We start from the raw sequence: 12,845 nt of genomic DNA, 5'->3' as shown, positions 1-12,845 counted from the left end.
TGCAGCAGCAAACTTTTGAAATATATTTAGCGTTGACTTTTTGTTTATTCTCTGGAAATGAGGAAGGGATGCTGCAGTGAGGATGAGGTATGCTCCACCCATTCCCATGTGATGGAAGGCTTGCCTCAGTCTCGTGTGTCTTGCTTCCTTCTGTGGTTTCCCTCCACAGCCTGACTCCGACAGACTGTCTTTGGCCTCGTTGTCTCTCTTCCCTCCTCCTTACAGAAGACTGCTTTTAGCTGATGTGGCACAGCCCTAACCTGGGGCCCTTGGTTTAATTGTCATGAACTACAGCAAAGAAGGAAACTCTATCCAAACTACTTCTCACTGATAACTTTTTTCCCCTGAGTGTGGTTAATGTGGTTTGTCAAACCAGTCTCAGAAGCTGAAGGCATTTTCTGCTTGACTGTTACTAGAACTATAATTTAACTAAAAAAGAAATCAATTTATCCTTGAATGCTAGAATCCTGGCCCCCTCCCTCCCCAGCCAAACTAAACCCAGAAACCACTAAATGTAGCAAATGCAAGGGTTTGAAGACAGAAATAGTCTGAAAACCAGGAACTGTTATCTAACCAAGTAACCCCTCTGAATTAAGAGCCTTGCACTGAGGAACAACTGATTCTTAGGTCCTAAAACATCCCCTTGTGGAGCAGCTATGAGAATTAGTCCTTTAGTTTGTTTTCATTCTGTATTTGTATTATTTAGAAATATGTTGTATGTTGTATTATTTAAAAAGATGTCACAGGCATCCCCTCTTAAACCATGAAGCCCACCTTTCTCATTAACATAGGAAAGAAGGTGTGACCATCTGTTCCCTGCCAGACACCTGCAGTGCTTTCTGCACATCTCTGTAAATACATCATGATGCTTTATGCTGCTGGCACCAAGTTTTCCTTGATTTTCCTTCATGGTGGCCTTTCTGACATCCCTCTAGTCTTAATTTACTGTTTAGAGACATGTGACAAGACTCAATGCAAGTTTAAAATAGTGAACACTGGCAGTGCTGGTGACCAAAGTTAAAGTGCTGCTTTCCTGCGGAAGGCACATCTCGGTCTCTCCCTGCTCCAGTAGGGATTATGTGGATGATAAATCTTTCTGAAGATGAGTTTAATAAACAGATCAGTAAAGAGCCCATGAAGAGAGAAAACTGAGTGATCATATTTCCTTTAAGAAGAGCACTGAGACTTCAGTCACTATTCCAGGAAAGATGTGTATCACATCCTCACAGCAAAAATTAAGGCTGCATGTATCTCAGGAACACAGTTGGAAGATTATTTAAGTGTGTTAAGAGCCTAAATGTGAGGTCTGTTTCCTTTGGATGAGATCTCAATGAGTTTTGACAGCAATCTTAATGCAGTCATCTGCAAAGGTGGGCTTGTCTTGGCTTTACAGATCCTTAAAAATCACTTTAACGAAGACAGCCTGACATTAAAAAAGAGCTGGCATCTCTTCCTTGTTTTTACATTTTAATGGACAACAAGTATTGTCCTATGATGGTGCCTTACCATTAAATAGATCTTCCATCTCTGCTTAGGTGGATTTTTTAACTGTAGGAACACATGGCCATGTGTTTGACCACATGGCCTAAAAGACCAAAGTGCTTGACCCACTGTCCTTCCTCTGAAGTCCTGCTGAATCCCTGGTCCGGGGTTGGCTTGAGAGTCTATTTAAAAAACAAGTGAGAGGAACCCTCTAGTGATTACAGCAAACACCTTACAGATAGGAGGTGAAAAGTCACAATATGCCATGGAGATAAATGTCTTTTATGGAATGTGGTTTCTGTGCTTTTATAAATCCAAATGGAAGGTTATTTCATAAATGCATTAGATTTCCAAGGATTTTCAGAAAAACATGAACTCAGGGCTTTCTGTCCCAGGTATCCCTAGAATTGAGAAAACAGGTATTTTTGTGATTATCTCTGCTTTTGGCTGGAGTCACAGATGTTCACTTAAGAAGGCTTCTGATAGGGCTGGAGAGCAAGGAATGCTGTAGGCTTTGAACGAGCAGCACCAGCTTTTCCAGCTATCTTTTGCAGCAGCCAGATTTGCTGTTCTCAGACTCCTGTTCTGCAGGTGACCAGGAACTGCATGACGCAGCAGGTTGTTGGTCCTCACATGGGCTCCTTCAGGCACAGAGCTTGTCACCACTGTTCGCAGGCTGAGGAGAGACCAGTGCTCTCTTAGGAGTTTGCAATCTCATCTGGCCAAAGGGCAGGGGAGATGGAGCAGCAAAATGAAGCTGCTGGGGAAGTGAATGCAGGAGGAGAGGAGAGACCAGTGCTCTCTTAAGAGTTTGCAATCTCATCTGGCCAAAGGGCAGGGGAGATGGAGCAGCAAAATGAAGCTGCTGGGGAAGTGAATGCAGGAGGAGCAGGCTAAAGGCAAATACAGGAGTTTGGATGAACCAGCTGCTTTCAGATTTCTGTAGCTGTTCAACAATAGAACTAACCCCACTTCTCTCTTTTTTAATCTTTTGCAGGAAGTCCAAGGGAAAGCCAAATGGTAAGAAGCCAGCACCAGAAGAGAAGAAACTTTACCTAGAGCCAGAATACACAAAATCCAGAATTACCGACTTCGAATTTAAGGAACTAGTGATGTTACCACGGGAAATAGACCTCAACGAGTGGCTTGCCAGCAACAGTGAGTATTACGTTCATACAGTTCTGAGCTTGCTGTCCATCCTCAAGAGGCCATTCATTCACTCTTTTTGCTATTTTCAGTGCTTAGAGAAACACTCAGTGACTATTTATGCTTACTGTGTAATGCATGTCATTATACCTTGAGTGGTAATTAAGCTGTCTCGCGCACAGCCCAGCTGTGCTCAGCAGCATGAAAGCCTTGATGCATTTCCTCCTTCCAGCTCCCTCCCTGTGGCACTGAGGGCACTGCAGTTTTGGATGCTCTTTGTAGAACCATCAAGATCCCCGTTGACTGCTTGCTAAACTGGCTGGTTCTGCATGTTTCTGACTCCAGCTACTGATCTTCCAGAAGCATTGTAAAAATGGAATTTCTAAAGACTTGTATGTAAAGCAACTTATGCCTAAAGCCAGAAGTTGTGCAGTATTTTGGTCAGATTTTTTTCCTTCCCACTCCTTCCAAATTTTGGTGGAATTACTGTGGATTTCAAGAGTAGACAGGCTGAAATTCAGAGATGTGACTGAATGCTGTAGCTGTGCACTTCAGCCCTGATTTGCTGTACTTTCCTAGGCTACTCCTGCCTGTCCTCGCCTGCATCTGTGGCCCACTCTTGTTTATGTTTTCAACAGTGTGTGGTAGTAGCAAGAAACTACTTTAAACTGCACACTAGGAAAGTTTACAGAGCCTCATTAAGAAACAGTGAGGTGACCCGTGAGAAGTATTAAGAAGTTAAATTATCTCAGGAGATTTTTTAAAAGTAGAAGTGTGCTAGGTTTCATGCTGGTTGTTTTTACAAAGAGACATGTTTTGAAAACTAATAGTGCTGTTTTCTAGGCACTGTAGATTTTAAGTCTGACTTCAAAAGAATGTAGCAAATTGTTTGCCTTCAGCTTATAGGAGAGTATTCTACTGTAAAGGTGAGGCTGATGATGGAGACACTTTCCAGTCTTGCTGCTTTGTGAGTAATAAGAGCTAATGCATCATGGTGCTTTCATCTTAAATCAAAACAAGAGCTTTCATTCTGTGTACCTCTTTGTGTTGCAGTTCATCATTAGGCTCATTTAGCTAAATCATGTTTAAATTTGTATGCAAGCTCAAGACTGAGGTTGTTTCACTTGCTATATTTAAATTATTGTCTGGAGGATAACCAGTTTTTGAAAGTATTTTACTTCTGAATGTCTTTCCTTTGTTTATTTTTCAGCAACAACTTTCTTTCATCACATCAACTTACAGTATAGTACAATCTCAGAATTCTGTACAGGAGAGTCATGTCAGACCATGGCAGTGTGCAATACGTAAGTCAGTATTTTCACTTATTACATGTGCAAGGTTTCCATGTCTTCAGAGTCTCCTGGGGGAGGATATTGGTATTGGGTGGCACTGGGCAAATGTTTACAGCAGGTCTCTACTTGTTGAGAATGTGTCAGCTGTGCATCCTTTTCTCTCCCTTCAGCAGGGAAGTGTGGTGGAAATCTGTTGTTGTGGAGAACTAGAAGGATGGGAATCTCTTGAATGCTCTAAGCTGGTTTTATAAGGTCAGATCAGAGAGGCAAATGACCATGTGTGTTCTTGGGGGAGAGGGAAAGGAGGGTGTAAAGGAAACTTGTCTGACCATCCAGAAGTCTATGGCAGTCAGTCATGAGCTGGGACCAAGGCCCCTTCACAGCTACTCAGACCAGCTTTTCTTACTGGTTTGACCCAGGTTTTCCATAGCAGAGTCTGGGATATCCAGATCCTTAAAATTAATTTGGTACAGTAACTAAATAACCTCATAACCACTCTATCCAGTTCCTCCACAGAGGGACCCCAAACAAAGGAAACTCTGGGCTTTTATAGTCTCACAGTCAAAAAAGCCTGAGTGCGTCTTGGGGTTGTCAGCTCCTGCTGTGTCTGAGTGTCACCTGGCTGGGCCACAGGTGCCCATGTTCTTTGCTGTGCCCCTGCCACGCAGAGCTCAGCCCTGAGCCTGCAGTGCAGCTGCTCATGGAAGTACCTGCACGGAGTGTGCTCCTCAGCAAGGGCAGGGCAGGACTCTCTGTACTGGTTACCCTGCTGGGGTTCCAGGGAAGGCAGGGCAGGAGAGGTGAGTTGTGAAAACATCAGAGGGTGCTTCTGAGAGCCAGAATGCTGACACAGCTCCAGGCTGCTGGTGGATAACCTCTAGCCTGACGTGAGCCGCAGGCTCTCTGCCTGAGCTCCTGGGCACAGCGGACACAAGTGGCAGCTTAGCAAGAGTAAGGAAAACTTTTTGGTTTGGCGTTTTTCCACCTCTAGAGCTTAGTAGACTTTAACATTGACTAGCAGTTAGTTCTGGAAGAAAGCTTTGTAGTGTTACTGGACAGTGTGAATATAAGAAAAAGTTACGGTAAATTTCTTCTCCTGATGAGCACAGTCAATCATGATGGAATATGAGATCCAGTCAAGTATGAATATGCCTGTTGTGTTTTGGGCTTTTTCCCTCCAACATGTGTTGATAGTCCTTTTCTTCCCTCCTCTTGCATTTCCTGGGATTAATTTACTTGGGATGGATTTTAAGAGACGACTGGGCAGTAATGTCATAGTACATCAAACAACATCTGAGGGAATGTATGCAACAGAACCTTTATATTATATCTCTGACAGTCGTTACATAATTCTTAGAAGGAAAGCCTTGCTTAATGCACTGGTCTATCTTGTACACTTGAAGTTAATATCAGGGGCTTTCTTTGAGAGCACTTAAAAGCATGCAAAGTGTATGGAGGGTATTTTTGCATGTAGAAGGTGGAATGATAACTGTCACAGAGTTAAAGGCCATGCTAGAGACTTTGAAACCAAGCTGGAAGAGAGAGTAATAAATCTCTGCTGGACCCAGATTTTATCAAAAGGAGACAGCATGTCTCTAAGTAAGAAATGGTGAGCAGTAAGATGAGTATTTTGTTGATTCTTGTTCCCAGGCATACTCATGTTTAAATTCCTGATGTAGCACTGGCAGTCCCAAGCACGGAGTTTAACTGTTTATCCACTTGGCGGGTGGGAAATAGTGACTAAAAGGAGGTGGTAATTGGGAACCTGCATTAGTGTTGTTCTAGTGAGCTCTAGTGAGCATTAACCTGAGTTCTCTGTAAGCACCTTGTGCTGCAGAATAAAGAGAGGAAGTGCCTGTAGGCAACTGCAGCTGTAGCCTGTATTTTTAGTAGTAGAGACTGATAGCAGAATGTTCCTATCCTTTGTTTTGGAAAACTGAAAAATTGCACTATTTGGGAATAACAGGAAGCATGTCTACACTTGGGTGAAGCACTTGAAATGGCTTGTGTGTAGCTAAATCATAACAACCTCAGTACCTTCCTGTACTTGGGGGCAGGTGGCTGATTCACTTTTGTGAACTGGAGCCTGCTTGCTTCTAGCAAGTGTGTGGGTCTGTGAAAAGCCACCAAGGTGAGATCCGCTGCCTACACACCTCAGCACAGTTCAGCTTTGTGGGCCCTTTTCGTAACTGTGTTCTCCAAATCCTGATCTTTTTGTTCTGCCTTTCCTAGCTCTGGTAAGCTGAGGATGTGCTTGTTGTGTTGGAGGAGCACCAGTTGCTGTGGCTTATTGTGCCTTGGACCTGTCTCCAGTGTATAAAGAGAGACACCTGAACACTGGTGTCAGTTGCTGATTAACCTGATGGATGCTGCAGGCGTAGCCTTCTGTGGCCACGGTCTGTTTGTTGCTGTCCTTTAGAATGCAATAGCATCTGGCTGTATAAGATGGCCATAGAATTACAGTACCTTGGAATTCAGGTGCAGTTTGCCATTGTTTCCCATGCTGATTCCTTGGGTAGTTCCGTATGAAAGTTTGCATTCTGTTCCACTTCTATATTTTCCCTGCTGAGTTCTTTATGATATATTTTGGATCACACCATTCTGGTTGTGCTTAAGAAAGGCTTTTTAAATTTATGCTCGAGATGTTCAAGTAACTACTGAGAACTGGTTGCTCGTCAAGTTACTTGACATTCAAATTGCACTGCAAGTACCCAGTCCTAAATTTAAAGTATTTGCTGGCACAATAAGCACTTGTTGAAGTTAAATATTTGAGGTAAGGTTTTAACATCTGAGAGAAGCTGCAGCCAACTGACAAACTGCAGACAGATGCAGCTTTCAGCCCTCTGTCAGATACATGAGATAGCACAGCCATCTGCACACAGCAAGGAGAATTTCTGCTTACGGTCACTAGGAGACATCCGACCAAAAGTCTCAGAGTAGAACAGATGGAAGCATTTGCTGGCAAGGTGGGATAATGCCAAGAGAAATACCACAGTGGCCAGTTATCCTCAAACTTTAATGAGGGTGAATGAATATAACTTTGGGAATTACTTAATTTTGCTCATTAATATGTTTATCACTTGTTGTAAAGCAGGTAGTATATTTTAACACAGTATTTACTATTAAAATTTAGTATGTTTTATAGCTTATTATTACACAAACCAGCTTTAAAGCACCCTGAGCTATAAACTGACATTTCTAGCTGACATTTGGGTAAAACTCCTCAAAGTGCTGCAGTGAGTGTATTAAATAAAGAGCCTGTGTAAGTGCTGTACGTAAAAGGATAAGTCTACAAAACTGAGGCAGAAATGAAGGATGGATTCAAACTTTCAGGAAGCCCACCTTTCAAAATGTTTTGGTCCAGTGAAATGCCTTAATTGGTAACTGTTAACCACTCTTCTTTTTCTTATCTTAGTCTCCTTTCTCATGTTTATCTTGCCCTTAGTGTCTCTGCATAGGGAGGGGATTTCCTCCTAGAGTGCTTAATTCAAACTTTTACATTTTATTACATTTAAGTTCCCCCAGCTATATGATTTTACATGATGCCTCCTTTTCTTCTCTGCCATCCAAACACTGCTTAGCCCCTGTGAAACCATCAAAGCTGTTCCAGCTGCTCACAAGCACTGTGCTCCTGCCTCTTGCTTTCAATCCTGCTTTTTTCATGTTGCCTGTTTTTTTGGTATTTTTACCAGGACCATCTCTCCTTCCTTTCCAGGCAAAATAATTTCCACAGTGTATGCTTTTCCCTCCTTCCAAAAGCCTTTCTTGTATATTGGTGTAACTTCTGCCTTGGATTCTGTGTCATCCACACCAGCCCAGAATGTTGTAGAGGAAGAGGGATAAAGTACAGACATATATTAAGATGCAGTATTGTGATTTCACATGTGTTATGCTTCATTATTTGCATCGCAGGCTCTTCTCTGGTAAACCCATAATAATTTCTTCCTGGGATTTAGAATAGAGCTGCAGATTCCTCTCCATACTGGGGAGATTTAAATCTGCAATTTTTGAAAAGTGCCCTTAAGTCTCATCCTCTTGTCCTTTCTGCTTCCCGTCCATTCCCTAATATGGGACTGTGCTGTCACAGTGCCAGTAGTGGAATGCAATTAGGCTTCTGTGCCCAAGTGAGCCCTTCCATGGCCCCACACTGCTCCTATCCTGTTCATGGAGATAACTCCAGCGTGGGTGGAAGCCATGTACCAGGTGCAAGATGTTCATGGCACGTCAGGGGCTTGCTCCTCTCTTCCCCTGAGAGCTGTGAAATCTGTTCAGCAGCACCTGAAACATGAGGAAAACACATGACTCTAATGAACAGGACAGCCCTTGTAGTTATCCCCTTACTGTTAATGATTCTTCTGTTTAATTCCAATTTTGCATAATTAATTTCCTAATTTTCAAGGAAAGGCAGAAAGGCTAGGCAGTGGGATGCTAGATCAGATTTATTCACTTACATGACAATATAAGTGAACTTGTACAGTTGCCAAATTGTTTCTTCTGACTAAAATCCTATTATCAACACTCAGTTTTGCACCTAAGGGCAACTCTAAACTGCTTTCTGTCTTGGAAGTTGAGGATTCCTCAGCATGAGAGAACTGCTGGGGTAGAACAGTGCAGCCTGCCTGTGCTCCTAGTGACAAGCATTGTCTTTAAGACCCAAATAAAGGCTGAATTGCCTGGGTCTATCTCTCTCTGCAGGAGTAGACAAACAAGCTTGTGTTGGTGCACTACATTGTGTAATTCCTTAGAGGTGGATTGTACAAAGGAAGTGAGTAGCTGCGAAGAGCACAGTCTGTGCCTAAGGGCCCAAGTGCTGGGTTTGATGCCTGACATAGCTCAAAAAAGAACTTTTGACTCCTGCTGTTTTCACCCACTCACCTTTTTACGCAATTTTGCAGTCAATCCTTGTCTCTCTAGTAAAGGACAGAGTGACCAAATATTACATAGTGAAAAGAAGCTGAAAGAAAATTTCTAAAACCTTAATGTTTGTAGAACTACTTTGTACTTGCCTTTCCTCTCCCATCTTGAACTCCTCTACTTATTTCTGCAGCTGGCTCTTGTTTTCATATGGCTTGGGGCATGAACCAGAATTGGGGAAGACCAGTACAATGGATTTCTTATCAGCACTGTAATGATATAGGACTGTGCCTTGAGCTTAGACTTTTTGAAGGAAGTTCATAAACTGGAACTCAAGGCTTGTCTAATGTGACATAGGAATAAAAATTTAAAAAGTGTTTCCCTGAATTCTTTATCTGTAAAACATTTCTCACTGTGTGCCTAATCCAGTGGGTAGTTGTTCTCGGTAGCAGTTAGAGATGCTTTAATTAACCATGACTTTTTTTTAAAGGAACAAACATTTAGTTGTTTTGTAGCCTTCAGATTGTCTGTCAGCTGAGGGATGGCTGCAGTTAATCAAAATTATTATGGCTAACTGATTGAATTATGGCTGCTTTTGAAGGGCTAGTATCTTCTGTTAAGATCCAACAGGAATATTCACTGTGGCAGAATCACATGTAAATTCAGGTGTTTGTGCGAGGCTGTAACTGTAACATAAGGAGCAGAGCTCAAACACACACTGGTATGGATGTGCAGAAGGGGCATGAAAACTTCCACCGGGTTGCATTTTGGAAGAGGATTTGGAACGCCTGAAAACTCTGCCAGTGCTGGAGAGCCCCAGGCTGGAAAAGGTGGTGTTCTGGAGCCACCGCCTGACTGTTTCACAGTATTGCACTGCAGAACTAATTCATGCTCTCTGATGTTGAGCATCAGAAGTTTATCAGTTCATCACTGTGCAATGTTGTTGCCCCTTAAATATAGTTCAGTAATGCTTTCCTGTACAACTCTACAGACTGCACGTAAACCTGTCATGGATGGGGAATTTCCACTCCATCACCAGAACTCCTCCCCTTGCAGTCTTGTCAGCAAGGCTTTCTGTGCTTGGTGCTGCCACCTGCACTCTGGCCTAGACTGATAGGGAGAGACAAAATCGGCCAACACAAGTTCAAGTTCTTCAGTGCAGAAAGAAGTGAATCTCTTCTGTCGCAGTTGTTCTTTTGTATTCCTTGGACACAGCCCCTTGGAGGAGTAGCTGAGGAGCAGAGTGTGATGTGGTGACACTGTCCCTTCTCTCCACAGACAGTACTACTGGTATGATGAGCGGGGAAAGAAGATCAAGTGCACTGCTCCTCAGTACGTTGACTTCGTCATGAGTTCAGTGCAGAAACTAGTGACAGATGAGGACGTCTTTCCAACAAAATACGGTATGGCCACTTCCTGGGGCTCTTTGGGGGTGCCATCAGTCAAGTGAAAGTGGGCATTCATGTGTATGAATGCCAGACAGCTTTCTCACTTTTGTTTGATGGGTTTTAGTTTGATTTTTTAATATATCATTTTCTTTCTTTGCATGTTTCTTTTGTAGTTTTGTTTGTTTGTTTGTTTGTTTGTTTTTTAAGGAAGATTGTAACTTGGTTGATTCTTGCAGTAAAAGAAGACTTACGCTCTTGGTGTGTGAACTAGGGTGAAAGTCTGGCAAACCTGACCCCTTGGCCTATATCTTATCATCAGTACCCCTTTTTCTTCAGATATTTTGATATGATCTAGCCTGGATTTATAGAGGATAAAATTCTGAAAACAGTCGGCATTTGCGTTCAATACTGTCTGCTGATAGCCAACCTCAACCTTTGTGTGGCTTTACTATTTCCATTAGAGCCTCAATGCATTAAGAAATGTGGGTAATAAATTGGATTGCAGCAATGTGGCTTGCTTTCTTTGCCCAAGGCTCTGCATTGTCTTTCAGCGTGTTTGCAGTCTCCTTTCCCATACAAAGATTAAATAAGAATGTGATTTTTAGAGCTGAAAAGCAATAGCAAAGTAATTTTAACTCAAATTTGTATCCTAACAAGATTGCTATGTGCAATGCCTTTGGTTAAGGGGAAGAAAATAGAAACTTGAAGCTATTGTGGTGGGCTTAATCAGAACTAAAAGCAGCTGGCTTCAAGAGCCACTTCAACAGGTAATTGGGAAACTAGGACATTACAGTATAGGACATTACAGTGTAGAAAACATTAGGCTAGCATCCTTTGCTTACAAGCAGTATGATCTGGAAGGAGGTAGTTTCTTTCCCCTTTGATAGAATTTCAGCGTGTTCAAGGGAACACATTATACAAAGTTATGTACAAACTGCCACACACCACCAAGGCCCATGTACCTTGGCTTCCATTTTAGGATCTCTGAACTGGTGTTCCAGGGGAAAACCTACTCCCGGACAAACTAGATAAGGACACAGAATAACCTCTCATTTTTACAGCCAGTAACAAAAAAAGGCAGTGGCTTTAGAAAATAACTAGACTTGCTGCCTGATTTTTAAACCCTTAAGGTTTAAAATTGAACTTCAAATGAAAATGCATAATACCTCCTTAGCCTTGTCCCCCAGATTCCTGTCAAAAGAGGGTGATATGACACAGGACCCTCAGGTTGTTTGCTATGTAAGTTGGGCTGGTTGCTTTTACCCAGGTGATGCTGTGGGGCTAACAGTGAGCAGCTGGTGCTATCATGGTGTTTCTCCATCTTCCTTTCAGGCAAGGAATTCCCAAACTCATTTGAGTCCCTAGTGAAGAAGATCTGCAAGTACCTGTTCCATGTGCTGGCCCATATCTACTCCTCACACTTTAAGGAGACTTTGGCACTGGAGCTGCACGGACATTTAAACACACTCTACACACACTTTATCCTATTCATCAGGGAGTTCAACCTCGTGGACCCTAAAGAGACCACCATCATGGATGACCTCACGGAGGTCCTCTGCAGCAGCAGCGGCAGCAGCAGTAATGGGAGCGGCAATGGGAGCAGCAACAGCGCAGGAGCACAGAACCACGTGAAAGAGAGATGAGCCCTCCTCCTGGACCCAAACTAACATTATAAACAATATAATCTATTGTGTGTATGTGTATGTATATGTTCAGATATACATACCAGCATATACAGTGATGAAAGCTGACCGCAGAGATGCTGCCACGCAGGACGCGCAGTCGTACGGGGCTGTACGGAGCTTTGGGTTCATGCGCCAGCCGGCGAGAAGTTGCACCAATTTTATTTTATTTTCTGTCCACTCCTCCTTTTACCTATTCAGATGGATGATGAGTGCTGTTTTTAGAGAAGAGCCAAGCTTGAGAGTGGGGCCACTCTTGGTTTTTTTGTTTTTGTTTTTTGTTTTTTTTTTTTTTTTCTCCTTTGGTTTGGTTGGTTGGTTTTTTGGTTTTCTGTTTTTCTTTCTTTGGTCTTGAGTGTAAGCCCTTTGGTCTTTCTAGGATGGTGGTCCTGCCATTTAAAAAGTATCTATTATATTATAAGAAGTATTTTTACTTTGAAGTGGCTTAAAATGCAGGTTTGTTTGGGGGTTTCTTTTGGGGGGGTGGGGGTGGTTTTTTAGTTTGGTTTTACATAGACTACCCCTTACCCTGCCAAAAGCTCCCCCACTGAGCGCATCTTGCCCTTTGTTAGCTTGGAATGGGAAGAAACTCCTGGCTTGACTAGAGTAGCAACTAGGGGCTTGCTACATGTTGAAAGTGGGCAAGATTCTCCAGTTGTCCCATCTACTTAGTCACAAGGTATGAACGTGCAAGAGGATCCACAAACCTTTCTGCTTATTGCTCCTACAACATATATACTCTTTCCTCTGCTCCCCTGCCTCTTCTTTTCCCAGGCACACCTGCACAGGTAACAGGAGTAGGATCACTGCAGCCCAAAACCATGTGCAAGAGTCACCACCATTTGCTTTCCCTTGAACAGAGGCCCGGGGAAGGGGGGAGAAGGGTATACTGAGTCAGTCACCGCCTGTGCTAGAAAGATGGCTGTTGGCATAAAATTATATTGTTGGCTTATTTTAGTTCATCTGTTCTATAATAATAAAAACAAATCTATCGGCCACAA

The 12,845-nt window shown here is 42.8% G+C and overlaps 1 protein-coding gene across 9 annotated transcripts in view; it reads left to right on the top strand.

Annotated features, from left to right (window-relative positions):
- The window catches only part of MOB2 (MOB kinase activator 2), a 108,091-nt gene extending 95,246 nt beyond the window's left edge, over positions 1-12,845 (top strand). For all 9 annotated transcript variants that reach the window (XM_068193923.1, XM_068193919.1, XM_068193922.1 and 6 more), the window contains exons 2-5: positions 2,480-2,640; positions 3,839-3,932; positions 10,053-10,177; positions 11,495-12,845. In XM_068193923.1, the coding sequence (XP_068050024.1) occupies positions 2,480-2,640; positions 3,839-3,932; positions 10,053-10,177; positions 11,495-11,805 (691 nt within the window). In that variant the 3' untranslated portion in view covers positions 11,806-12,845. The remainder of the gene's footprint in view (positions 1-2,479; positions 2,641-3,838; positions 3,933-10,052; positions 10,178-11,494) is intronic.

Source organism: Anomalospiza imberbis, chromosome 6 (genome assembly GCF_031753505.1).
Source record: "Anomalospiza imberbis isolate Cuckoo-Finch-1a 21T00152 chromosome 6, ASM3175350v1, whole genome shotgun sequence".
Lineage (NCBI taxonomy): Eukaryota > Metazoa > Chordata > Aves > Passeriformes > Viduidae > Anomalospiza > Anomalospiza imberbis.
This window is presented reverse-complemented; position numbering and strand designations above follow the sequence as displayed.